Genomic DNA, 13,799 nt, shown 5'->3' on the forward strand with positions numbered 1-13,799 from the left:
AGCACTTCCCCAACTTAACATTTCACAAATGCTCCCAAAGCCTCTGACCCTCGTTCTCTCTGCTAATTCTCATGTTAGCAGAATTTTAGTATATGTGCTGCCGAAGCAAGCATATCATGTTAGCCGAATTGACACTATCATTTTATGGGCTGCTTTTGCAATACAAACTCACAAGACTATCATGAAGAATCATCTCTGTGCTTTGTCCTGCCTTTCCATTTTCCTGTGGCCAAGACTAACGTCACTTTTGAATAAAGTGAATACATTGAATTCTTTGTATAAAGCAACTAGGGGAAACCCAGGATGGAGAACAGGAAGACTGGTCTGTTTATATGCTAGTAACTCTTCTGTAAATTCCTAGTTGACGCAACTGAAGTCAATTCTTAAAGTTTACAAATGAACAAACGCCCAATCCTCATTTCGTAGGGAGCATAGTACTTAGTGTGCCATGTTCTGGGCACGTTACAGCCATTTGCAATCAATAATTCCAGCGCAGGTGTTCCATGAGGAGCCGTTGTGGGAAATAAAAGCAGTTACTTGACATTCTGGGGAGAAAGCCTGGGTCACATTCTAAAGCTCTGTTTGTACAGGGAATCAAACGTGTCGGCCAGAAATGGTTTCGCTTCGTTGTGTGCTTGATGGGGAGTAAGGTGTGGAATACCACCTTTCACCTCATCCTGTTTTCCTTTCTGCCCTCAGACCTGCAATGCTTCTTTCGCCACCCGAGACCGTCTGCGCTCCCACCTGGCCTGTCATGAAGACAAGGTGCCCTGCCAGGTGTGTGGGAAGTACTTGAGAGCAGCGTACATGGCAGACCACCTGAAGAAGCACAGCGAGGGGCCCAGCAACTTCTGCAGTATCTGTAACCGAGGTAATCTCCCTGCTGTTTCCTCACTTCCAGAGGATGGGCCTGAGCTTGTGGGAAGCCAGGGGGTGTCTCGACCACCCTGCCTCAGAGTCCATTCTTTGCACGGCTGGCCCTCCCTTCCCTGAATGATAAACCCCTTTATCACTCAGCTAGCTGCTTGCCACCCCTTCCTTTCCAAGAAACTTGGGATACTTGGAATGGGAGTGCCTAGGAGATCAGCAAGTGGGAACAGAGGAGAGAGTGTTGTTCCCAGGCTTGGGCTCATAACACATCTGCTGCTCAGGTGGCAGCATGGATGCATTTGTAGATGCCACTGAACTATCGATATTGATACTGGGAAAGTTATTAGGCCCCAAGAGGTGGAAAAGAAGGGGTCCTGCTTGAGAGATTTTGCTTGCTGATTCACTGGTGTGTGAAATTCAGCAGCAAGGAAAGAGGTTGAATCTGGAGATGGATAGGGGTGGAAACTTTCTAGCACAAATGATCAGAAAAGAGCCCCAAACCAGGAAAGTGGAAAGTATTCTGAGAGGGTAGCGTGCTTGCGGTTGAGGTTGGCCTAGGTGGGCTCTGACTCTGGCCCTGGTGTTGTGTTGGATAAAGTAGGCCTGTCCTGTCCCTGAGCTTCTGCCAGGGCCTGTTGGCTGTTGGAAAGGCTGAGGTTTGTGTTTTGCAAGCACAGTGTCAGTGGAGGAGGCTTGTGCCGTGTCTGTGCCGAAGGAGGTCGGGGTAGCTCTCTGTGGTGGGTGTGAGGATGCTTATGCACGGTGCGCTTGCTTTGGCCAGGTGTGGATATTGCTGGAAAGTTCTATTTCCTGGGATGCTCTTGTCCCAATGTTTCTGAAAGTCTTGAGTGTGGCTTAGTGAATTGAGTACTGAACCAGGAGTCAGGGAACCTAGGGTTTTAACCCAGCCCCTCCCACCGCACCTTACTATGCGACCTTGAGCTCTCCCTTCCCCTCTCTAAACTTCAGTTTCTTCCTCTCTTAAATAGGGTTAAGAACACCCCCCTTGCCCACCTCACAGGGTTGTTGTGAGGATCCCGACAGACAGGGTAGGTGAAAGTTAACTGAACCCCGCAAGGTGCTGCACATTGAGGAGGCCCCGTCCTTACACTTTGTAACAGTATTAGGAAAGACATGGCTCACTGACACTCTGGTTTGGACGAGGCACAGCATCCCTGCAGTCCTTGGTTGGAATCTTTGGGTGCCTATGCTATCTCCATGTGCCCTGAGGCCGCTGGTGGAGGGAGATGGCTGAGTAGCTGAGTATTCTTGGTGCCCTGAAGCTGGGTCTCTCCCTGGGACTGCACACCTGGAGTTTGCCTTGAAGGCCGCTGGATGTCGCTGTTTATACCATCAGGAATCTTGCTGTGAAAGTGGGGAGGTGGTAATAAAAGCTGCTTAAGTGTCTGTCCTATTTTCTGACATGTCAGTAGAGCCCTTTCTGGCAGGAGCTTCCCCCAGGTAGTGAGCCCAGTGGGGCTGTGCATACAGGGAGTTATCAGGCTGTGGCTGTTTTGACCGTGGCTGCCCCAGCTCTAGAAAGTTTGTCCTGCGTCATCCTAACCTGGCTTCCTGACAGCATCCCCAGATGACTCTAAACCTGCTGCAACATGCCATCCTCAGGAGTTTCGTCAAGTTTTCAAGGCTGAAGTTTTAGCCTGAGAACTGGGGTCAGAGACCAGAAGTGGGAACCAATGAGAATAAAGAAGGATGCTAATAAGGAAACTCAGAAAGCCTAGCCCTCATTGTGGAGTGGAGCAAGAACTGGTGGAAGACTTAGGGGCACAGCCCCTGGGGGCCCAGCTCAGGAGGAAAGAAGAGCTGAGAGCAGCAGGGAACAGCAGGGAAAATCGACCCAGTTACGAGACAGCTGATGTGGCAAAGCCAACAACTATTGTACGTCAGGATTTGTTTTTCGTAGGCTGGTAAAGAGGACTTGGGCAGCTGCCACATGCTACATGACTGGGATAGGGGCACAAGAAGGATAAAAGCAGAGGCCACCTTTTCTCAGAAAAGCCAACACTAGGTCTGGATCAGAGGCTAAACAGCTCTGAGTTCCAGGATCAGAGTGGGAAGCCCCATTCTTCCAAGAAGATAAAAGAGGGCTCTGGTCTAACCTACATTGGATACTCAGAAGGAAAAGAAAACGATTTCAGTTTTTATCAGAAAAGAAGGAGCAGGATTCTACCTCCGGACTCATTTCTTGGGCAGAAATAGGAAGAGACTCCTCCTGAAAAAAAAAAAAAAAAAAGAAAGAAAGAAAAGAGGAAGGCAGTTTTTCCAGGAAGAGGAAAAGGATACCAAAGACATTGAGACACTGGAATCTGAATGCAGAGAGCTCTGGGTCATCCTTTGCCCTGTCTGCCACCAAGGCTGTGAATGGAGCTGCACCAATAAATGAATATTCTTATCTCTACAAGGGTTTGAGCAAAGGCTGATGTCAGCCAGCTGGTCCAGATGGTTGAGGTTGGATCAGGTGAATTTCCAAGTACCCTCTGAAATCTGTTAATCCCAACAATTCTTAAGCAGTCAACTGTTCCACATATAGATCTGCCTTTTTTCAGTCTTTGCCACACAAACTACTCTTGCCTATGAAGAATGGGAAAGATGGGAGGCTGTCTGGCTGCTGTAGCCCCACACTTGAGACAGATGACTTTGTCCTTGTCCTGGAGACATATCAGGATGTAGGTTATACTTTCTGTAGAGGAAGATAATTTGCAGTGGAAGGAGTATGATGGCTATAGAAATGTTCCCTCATTTAAAATTTAAGGAAATCAGTTAAGTTGATCAGTGAGAAGGAGAGAAGGACCTGGGAGATACATGTGCACCATGATTTTCTTCCTTTCTTTTAAAATTTCTGTAGCAGGATCTTCGTATATCTACGTACGTACTGGTATGAAGAAGAAGGATAGCTTATTGGGACTCTGCCTTCGACAGAGACAATATCTGGTCTGAAACATCATTGCTTAAAAAGTAGAGGACGTCTTCTTCCCAGTCAGAGGTGGCCGTACAGGTTGTTACCAGTGCCAGTCATGGGCATAGACAGCCCGCCATTCCCCTGGACTGAGCTGACACAACTGACTTAGTGCCCCCTTCTAGCACCGCTCACTTGAGCATGGCCCCACCAAGGTTTGGACAAGGAGAGAGCAATCTCTGACCCCTGCATGGATGTGGAACTTGGGAAAGGAGGATTTGCTTCTGGAGTGTGAAATGCAGCATAACAGACAAGAAAACGCAATGGTGGAGCAGTTAGCCTTTTGGCGATAAATTCTTCGCTCTGGAGTGAGAGGGAGGATGACTTGCTGGCTCCAGTGGAGTCACATGTATGCTCGGTGTCTCCATTCTGGCATCTGGGTCAAGCCGCCTCTTTGGTTCTTGGTTAATTAATCAGTGGTGAATGGGAAGGTGAGTTCGGAATTCCGACTAAATATTTCTGACTTTAAAGATGTGTTCTTTTTAGAAACTCAGTTTGTTTTATCCCAACGTTTGGCTGCCAAGTTGCTCTGTGTTTAAATTCTAGGCTTTAAGTAGCAGCTGTGGATCCACTCCTACCACCCAGCCATGCGGTTTTGCTATAGATAGTACAGTCTGCAGCTGGGTAAAGTCAAGAAGACCCAGCCATGTGTTTCTCAGACTGTTTTTCAGGAAAAAGCAGCAAGCTTTCATTGAGCATCTGCTATATTCCCCTGGTATAGCTCTTTTCTCAAGGAGAAAATATAATAATTCCTGGTGCACCTTCCCTTCTCATCTCATCCCCTCTGAATGCAGTGGACCTGCCAGAGTATACACCATAGCACTTCAGAGGCCCCACAAGGGATTAAAAAACAAAGAAGAAAATTCCTTTCTAAAGTGGCATCATCATATCATCAGAAGGTCCTGATATGCTGATTGTCGGGGCCACAACAACGAGCAGGGCTAAGATACCCTTTCCCAAATTAGCCTCATCTACTCATTCCTGATTACAGCCTCCCTCTTAAGAATGTTCATATGGAACCCTCTTAAGCCAGTCTGTCCCTGTTGACTGGCCCCAGGCAGATCACTCAGTCACAGTACAACTCACTCTACCAGGCAGGGAAAGACACTAGCATCTGGTCCAAGCAGGGCTACGAAGAAGCTGTTTTAGGAAAGTAAGGACAATTCACTGAGTCCCCCATTTCCTCCAGAACCACCAAGTGCTACTATCAGGGGAATGTTTGTTAAGTAAGCTTCCCACAGATAGCCTGTCTACCGGCAGCTTCCATTCTAATAGAAGAGAAATACATGAGTGTAAATGGAGATAACGAAACCTAATGCAAAAGTCCAAGGAATGTTTCTAGGGCCAGGGCCAAGACACAGGAACCATTAAAGAGTCTGTCTGCCCAGTGGTTGAGGACTACCTGGTGGCCCATGATCCTGGGGTTGGAGTCTAGGCTCTGCCGTTTAGTAGCTGTACATGTGACTGCAGATTACTTAGCCTCACCAAGCCTCTTATTTTTCCATCTATAAAATAGGTATAATAATTCCCAGCTCATAGGGTGATTAGGGGAATACTACAGAATAATGCATGCAATGCACTGGGCCCTGGCACACCATTGTCACTTGCTGAAAGTGAACATTTATTATAATTCCGCAGCATTCCAAAGGCCATGCCAATTCAGACTTTAAAACAAGTCTTGTGCAGACGTTACACAGTACTCTCCAGCCTCTGACCTGTTAGTAGTGTATCCCACTGCTGTCCTGTAACTGTAGTTTTAAAAAGGGAATGGAAGAAACTGAGAATGTGTCATCCAGATCTGGAGTGAATTAAAGGGACGTCATCAGGGCACTGAAGCTCCAAGTGGGCCTTATGCTAAAACAAAACTTTGGTTCCTGCTGAAACCTCTTTCTGACACTTGACCATGATGGGGTTCGATGACACAGCTCCTTCCCGCGAAATCCAAGTCAAAAATCCTTTGGCCGGCCCACCTGGTTCCATATCTTCAGACTTGTGGCTGGTGTGGAAGTTGGCCCAAGATCTACTCTTCCCAGCCTGAGATATCGCACGGCTCAAACTGACCAGAGCATCTGGGTTGGGCCGGAGCAGCTCCAAGATGGCCGGATTGCCCCTTCCCTAAAATAAAGACAAAGATTATCCGTTTCTTCCTTAAGATTATCCTTGTTTCTTCCTGATGGATGCTCCAAAATTGAACCAGAAAGACCACTACGAATAAGACGTGACTGCGCCCCTTTAACATAACTTCTATTTTCACTGTTCTTCAAAAGGTCTAAACAGTTACCAATTCCAGTTATTCTGAAGGTGAGAAAGTTAGCAAAATAGGACATGTTCTAGTAGAATGGGAACTCCTGGAGGCATTCCTTTGGGACTTCATCTTGCCTCCATCTGGTTTGTTGTGCAGTTTACCTTTATGTATGTTAGCTGGCCTCCCGTGGCTGCCCTGGAGCCCCATATATTTTTCTGACTACATTTCTAGCCCCGGTCCCTGCCGCTGACCTTGGGCTGTGAGACCTCCACTCAAATCACTTGTTACTGAGGCACCAAGCAAGCCTCGAGGCATTTGGCCTCTGGCCCAGGCAAGAGCAGGATCTCAGACCATCCGTCCAGGCAGCCGGCCTGGGTCCTCCACCACAGCCTTGCAGAGTGCACTCCGAAGAGAAGCTGATTCGAAGACAGTGCCACCCTCTGTTGTGAGCCAGGTGGCTTCCGTGGCTGCAGCCAATTTTGAGCCAAGAAGGGGGTCCCTTCTAGGTGCAGCTGACCTGGGAATGCTAGCCAGAGCGGCCAGAAGAGAGGCTTGGGGGAAGCAGAGAGGTATCTCTGTGCTGGCCGCGGGATCTCATCTCCTTTTGTCTTGTTTAGGTTTCTCCTCTGCCTCCTACTTAAAGGTCCATGTTAAAACCCACCACGGTGTTCCCCTTCCCCAGGTCTCCAGGCACCAGGAGCCCATACCGAATGGGGGAGCAGCGTTCCACTGCGCCAGGACCTATGGCAACAAAGGCAAGCGACCCCTTGCTCTGCACTTTGCTTCTCTGCGCAGACTGTGTTGTGGGGACGCTGGGCCGGGCGTGGGGAGGCGGGAAGGCTGCCGTCTTACTGGCCGCCTGGAGGAGGCTCAGAGATCTGAGTGGCAGTGGCCTCCAGGACAAAAGTCACAGTAGGTATCTCACTCCAGGGCAGTGAGTGAGGCTTTAGGGCACTGCTGTGATCCAGCCCCCGCCTCCTCGTCCCCAGCCCTCCACCCTTGCTCCTGGCCAGGCCCCCACAGTCTGTAGCCCTGTAGGGATGTCCCAGGCCCAGGGCAGGAAGAGGAGCCCTGCATGATGAGTCACTTTGGGCTTGTCTGTTGCCTGTGGCCCTTTAAGGGTGGTGTGGAACTGTGGCTGAATGCTTTCTTCTTTGACCCTGCAGGGCAGGGGGAGCCAAGGGCTGGCTTCCCTCTTGATAGGGGTGACTGGTTGCTGTGCGGCCCTTTCCAGAGGGCCTCTGGCTGCGTTTGTGAGATGCATGGCGATACATGAGCTACCTGACTGCCTCTGACTCGGAGAAGGTTTGAATAGAGCACCCTAAGCCCCACCTTCACTTGATTCAGGTTGTTCTTTGGTATTTCAAGTTGTCGTCGCCTTGGGGATGATGCCAGGGGCTTGGTGGATGGCAGAGATGGCATGCTCCACGCTCCCATCACAGACCTCCCTTCCTGGCATGGCTCTCTGAAACCAGGCAGGAAGCTACTGATTGGTGAAGGACTCCAGTGTGGGCCGGGCAAGGCAGAACAGTGAGGGTTGTCTCCAGCTCCAGATTGTCCTGAGCCCTGTGTGGGGACAGCCAACTGACTGAGTTATTCAAAGTTGCTTTTAATCTATGTGCTTTGGCCATTCGGCCCTGGAAGGGTTTTGGCAGAAGGAAGGTGGTCAGGCAGGGCTTGTGTTGGCAGCATTGGGAAAAGGGTTCGCTTCTATCTCAGCCATCAGTGGGGTCTGCCAGGTTGAGGACTCTGCGGGTCTGGTTCTGCCTTGCTAGGGCGCAGCTAGTCTGGTGCAGAGGTGAGGCCATTGACATACCTGCTCGGCATCATCAGAACAGCTGTTTGACCTTCAGAGGCACCCAAGAGAGCACCTGGGAGTTGGGGGCCTTTTAGTTGTTCTGGACAGAAGCAGTGAGGTCCCCGCTCTGTGCCCCTTTCCTTGAAGCAGGCTGAGATGGTGGTGAGCGATACATGTGCACCTGCATGAAGAGTCCGCGACAGGGGAGGCTGGCAGCCCCAGGGCCCTGCTGTCTCACCCCCGTAGGCACGCCAAGCTCCCAGAATGACCAGCTGAACCTCTGTGGGTTCTGCCAGGACAGTGGCTGGCCATCAGCTGCCCACCACAGGCCTGTGAGCTGGCCCCTCATGACCCCTCCAGGAAGGGTCACCTCCAAAGCCTGGCCTCATCTCTCTTCTGTGTTTTATTTTTTCCTAGAAGGCCAGAAATGCTCACATCAGGATCCGATTGAGAGCTCCGACTCCTACGGCGACCTCTCAGACGCCAGTGACCTGAAGACGCCAGAGAAGCAGAGCACCAATGGCTCCTTCTCCTGTGACATGGCCGTCCCCAAAAACAAAATGGAGTCTGACGGGGAGAAGAAATACCCCTGCCCTGAATGCGGGAGCTTCTTCCGCTCCAAGTCCTACTTGAACAAACACATCCAGAAGGTGCATGTCCGGGCTCTCGGGGGCCCCCTGGGAGACCTAGGCCCTGCCCTTGGCTCACCTTTCTCTCCCCAGCAGAACATGTCTCTCCTTGAGTCATTTGGGTTTCAGATTGTTCAGTCGGCGTTTGCATCATCTTTAGTAGATCCTGAGGTTGACCAGCAGCCCATGGGGCCTGAGGGGAAGTGAGGCAGATGCTGTATCCCCACAAATGGCCATCTGGGGACTGCTGAGAAATGCTGTGAATGCGGAGGAAAGTGATGTCTTTGGGTTCTGTAGCTGAGAGATTTTTATTCGTTTTTAACTTCCCCCCAACCTTATCATCCCATTCCTCTCCACCACCCATTCCCCCAATGGTCTTTAGAAATAGATTGTCATCTGATACTCTGCAGAAATATCTACGAGACCTGGTATGGGACAAGGGCAGGAAACACTACATAGGCCTCCAAGGCAACACCAGTCTCAGTTTCTTTAATGGGCAGAAGCTGGAATTTCTGGTGCTCAATTCTTAGTGACCCCATCCCAAACCTACACCTGGTGGCATTCTGGGACCTCAGTGATTTTGATCCTCTCCTACTTCTCTGATCCTTCATTCCCCCTTCTTATATCCCTCAAAAGAAACCACAGTAGGGTTCCCACCCACTTACACAACACTGATGCCCAACTGTTTTTAAGGAAGCTGGAAGCCTACAGCATTCCGTGGACCATGGGGTGAGTGTCCTCCGAGAGCCCCCTGAGCTTGACCCCTGACCTGGAGGGCCTCAGACCTTTCTGAGCCCTGCTTGGAGGCTAGCATTTTGCTACTAGGATGAGCTTAGCTATTGAGGACACTCCCACCCCAAATTCCAGTTCTTACGTGATTTTAACCATTCAACTTGCTGTTGGGTTTTAATTCTCTAATTATTATTATTATTGTTATTATTTTTTAGGACCAGTTGTAGTGAATTGCTACTGAAAGCTATCCCAGGTGATACAGAGCTCTTTGTAAACCGCAGTCACAAGTTAGGGTTAGTATTAAACTTTGTTTAGATGTACCATAATTAACTTGGCTAGTTGATTGTTTGAAGTCTATGGAAGAAATAGTTTTATGCAAAATTTTTAAAATGCCAGTCTGGTCAGGGAGGTAGGGGGTTTCAGTGCTGTTGGGAGCCAGGAAGGCAGGAGAGTTGGCAGGTGGGGACATTGTGCACCTCGGTTGTATCACATGTGAGCAAGCCCAGGTTGACCTCGTGATGTGAATTGATCTGATCAGACTGTATTAAAAACGTTAGTACGTTACTCTACCTGCTCCCCTGAGTTTGGTTTTTCAGCCACAGGGGTCTTTGGGACCCATAAGATGGGCAGTCTGTGCCCGTGCACCTGGTGTGGGGATGGGATCCCAGGAGACCTATCTTCTTCTTCATTGCACCAGTGCCTCTGAGATCGACAGGTGGATGTTCTCACTGAGGACTCAGCTGCCAGCATTCACCCATTCATTCAACAGATATTCGCTCCTTGTTGTCTTCACTGCCGTGTGCTAGGCCCAGCCTCAGACCCTGGAGAGATACAGAGGTGAACGGCACCTCGTGAAGCTTAATGAGAGAGAGACAATTAACAAGTAAGCAAATGTAACAAGAAGTCCAAGGAGAAAAACTAGGCAATGTTTTTTCCAGGAATAGTGACAGCGAGAGGGTGGGTAGGGTAGTCTAGGAGGGTGAGAGGTCGGGGGAGGACACTGGGAGAGAAGACCTGCACTTAGAGGAAACCAGCTAGGACCTGAGGAGGGACATGGGTAGGTTGAAAATCTTCACGGCCAATAGGCTTTAAGAAATTCAGCAACTTCAATCACCCCAACCCCATGTTAACCTATGGGGTAAGTAAAAGGTTGTAGCCTTCGTGGTGAATGCATGAGAAGAAGAGGAAAAGAGAACAGTAAACAAGAGGCAAGAAGTGAATGCAGTGGAGAATTAATGGGAGCAAGAATTAGTTAAGAGGGGACTGGCAGACTTACAGCAGCCAGACAAGAGAAGAGGGAAACCCCTAAACTAACAGAAACAGCATTTAACCTCCACAAACAAGTAGAAAAAAGTGATAAAGGAGAAAAAAATAAACATATACCAGGAGGAACAAACAAAGCACAAAATGATTTAGACCTACATTAATACATCGTTCTGGTTTAAAGACAAAGACTGAACTGGATTTTTTAAAAAACCTCTAAACCCCTGACACAAAATCTTGAGTAAGTTGCTGGGCTCTGTGGAGCATGTGGGATGGAGGCTTGGGCTGTTTGGTGTATCAGAGAAAGGAGCTACCCTACAATGCTGAGGTCCTGTAGACATGTGATCTTGTAGAACACTACAAAATCTGCCCGCTGTTCATACCCACTGGGCATTAAAACAAAGAACCTGGCCTTGAACAAAGGATTTGAGACATTCTCAGCCCTACTCCCCACCTGAAACCACTGGTTGTGTCCATGGACAGGTAGGGACAATAGTTGGGAAACAGTATCTGTCACATGGCAGGAAGGGAACCACAAAGCAAGCAGGCTGTCGTTTCTTCCAAACCACTACTCACCTGGAGGCCTGAGCAGCAGGTGGAGGTGTCTCTGCCTGCCCCCAGCACCTCTAACCTCCAAATCTCCATGTGGCACAGACTTCAGGTCATGGGGAGAAAAGCTGTGCAGAACATGGGCGTGCAAAGGCAGAATGACTTCTCTTGCCACGGTCAAGGGTAAAGGGCCTGTGCTTTGGCTGTCCAGCTCCACCATCTGGTCACTGCCGACCCTGGGCAAATCTCCGAACCTCAGTTTTCTCATGGCAGTCTCCTGAGACAGTACTGGGGGTAGACCCCAGGGCCACCACTTTCCAGCTGGGTGACCTCTGGCATGTACATCTCCGGAACACGAAGATAACGGTTCTTATTCACGTGGCTGCTGTAAGGATTACGTGGGCTGATAACTGTGAAGTACATTAGGAAACACTCAAAAAGCTCCCTTTTAGTTTACCTCCTCCACTAGACTACAGTAATTAACAAGAGCAGGGATAAATGGACTTTTTATGTAAAGAGCCAGAGGATAGACATTCTCAGCTTTGTGAACCATATGGTCTCTGTCACAGCTACTCAGCTCTGCCGTTGTACAAGAGCAACCAGGCATAGACAGTACATAAATGAATGGGAAGGGCTATGTTCCCACAAAACTTCATTGATGGATACTGAAATTCAAATTTCATGTAATTTTTACGTTAGAAAATATTCTTTTGATTTTTCCAACCATTTAAAAATGTAATTCTTAGCTCACAGGCTGTACAAAAACAAATGGTGGGCTGGGTTTGGCACCCAGGCCACAGGTTGCTGACCGCTGCACAAGACCAGTTTCTCTTCCTGCTTCTCCAGGCCTTCCCTGGTTTCAGATCTTGGAGGTCACTCAGACTCAGGTCCTAGCCAACCAGACTCATGGTTCACATGAGTTAAATTGATCTGACACCCAGAGGTTGTGATTTCTTGGTCTGCCAATCAATCTATTGATCCACACAGAGTGCAATGCCAAGAGTACCCCAACCAAGGTCATTCTAAGGATTTCCGGAGCACACACGAAGGACTCAATGAGCTCAGAACCAGAACTGCCTGCCCAGTTCACCTCCCCAGTTTTCCGGTCATTTTGTTTTCATTCATGTCTCTTTTAGAGGGTAGGGGCAGAGGAGGAAAGACAGGGAAGAAGGTAGGCAGGAGGCTGGCAGAAGGAAGGATTGGAGGAAGTGGTGAATGAGGCCAGTGACTGAATCCTGTTACTATCGCTCAGGTTCTTTCTGGCTGCTTATGGCCCTCTGTTTTCTGGCTTTCCTGAAAGGCTTGTACTTGGAGGCACCAGGGATAAAGCAAGAGCTGCCTGTTTTGGCAGTGAATTCAGAATTTCACAGTTCTCTTGAGAGTGCCCTTTGCAGGCAGAAATCTCACAGTTATACCATCTCTCAACGCTGAGTGACAATGGTCTGCGAGTACCTTAAAGTTAACTAAAACTTACCCTAAGGTTATCACAAATCTTGCAACCCTCTCCTGGCCCTTTGGAAGAAGTAGGCTGGTGGTCCCTCCAGTTTACATAATCATGCCCAGCAGCTGGCAGCTGGCCCTCCAGAATTCTAGTCCTTAAACACATACACAAACACACACACACACGCACACACACACACACACACACACACGTCCCACAGCCACCTGCCTGACCCTCTTCTGGACCTCTCCAAGAGTGGAGGGTGCGTCTTACATCCTGGGAAGCATTTCTCAGTGGGGGGGGGGAGGGGTAGGAGGAGGAGGAGGAGGGCAGAATAATTAATGTCTGGATCTGCATCTCTTACTAAACTACTGCGAAAGGAAATGCCAAATATTTATCTAAGAGACTAATCCATCCTAACAAAACAAATTTCCTTTGAGGACAAAGCAGTGTGGAGGTAGGTGCCTCTGAATAAAGCTTCTTTGTATTGCTGTGTATGGGCACAACAGGAAAATACTTATTTTTGCTTCAGGGGAAGACTGCTGCCCTCCCTAAATCTGCTGCCCTGCTTCGTGGCCAGGCCATACCAGGCTGAGGTCAAAGCCTACGGTAGCAATGAAAAGAAAACTCCGTGATTATTGACACCTTCCTCCCTCCTTGAAGGGCAGTCTCATTTGATTTTTATTTCCGAGTCAAAATCTACGCCTGCTGAATGCTTTGGTGTCCATGTTAAGGAGCGCAAACTCCATGAGTGGCAGGGGCTGTGTTTAATTTTTTTAAAGCTTTTCTTTGGATAATAATAAGCTGTTTGCTTATTCCTGTCCTTTCGTCTGCCTGTAAAGTCCTGACCTCTTGGCTACCTGAGGAATTCTTATTCAAAGCTCAGCTCAAATTGCCCCTGTCTGCATACTTCCCCTGCCCCCCAGAACAGAGACAGTTTTCATTTATTATGTCACTACTAGGTGGCACGCACCATGCCAGGGGCCTTACGTACATCATCAATCCTATGGGGTCGGTACTATTTTATTCTCACTGAGGTCAAGTCACTTCCAATGTCATAGAGCTGTGAAGTGGTAGAGCCGAGACTCGGATCCTGAACTGTCTGACTATGGAGCCCAGGGCGCCATAACTGTGTCTTCCTCTGTGCCATCTCTGCTCTGCACATATTTCTACTTTTGCATCATCTTTTTATAGATCTATCTCCCCATATGGTTTCTTTGCAAATGGGGTTTATGCAAAGGTAATTCATCTCTGTATTCACAATACCTGAATTAGTGTTGGACACTTAGCAGCCACTA

At 48.8% G+C, this 13,799-nt stretch overlaps 1 protein-coding gene across 5 annotated transcripts in view; it reads left to right on the plus strand.

Annotated features, from left to right (window-relative positions):
- Positions 1-9,812, plus strand: part of PATZ1 (POZ/BTB and AT hook containing zinc finger 1) — a 20,177-nt gene extending 10,365 nt beyond the window's left edge. Inside the window, exons 4-6 of one of the 5 annotated variants that reach the window (XM_023525514.1) lie at positions 6,707-6,844; positions 7,256-7,394; positions 8,305-8,420. In XM_023525514.1, the coding sequence (XP_023381282.1) occupies positions 6,707-6,844; positions 7,256-7,365 (248 nt within the window). In that variant the 3' untranslated portion in view covers positions 7,366-7,394; positions 8,305-8,420. Of the gene's footprint in view, positions 1-6,706; positions 6,845-7,255; positions 7,395-8,304 lie in introns of all 5 variants that reach the window. The other 4 variants (XM_011384276.1, XM_011384277.2, XM_011384279.2 and 1 more) reach the window with 4 other exon arrangements.
- Positions 9,813-13,799: the final 3,987 nt, after the last annotated feature.

This window comes from Pteropus vampyrus, unplaced genomic scaffold, assembly GCF_000151845.1.
Source record: "Pteropus vampyrus isolate Shadow unplaced genomic scaffold, Pvam_2.0 Scaffold568, whole genome shotgun sequence".
Lineage (NCBI taxonomy): Eukaryota > Metazoa > Chordata > Mammalia > Chiroptera > Pteropodidae > Pteropus > Pteropus vampyrus.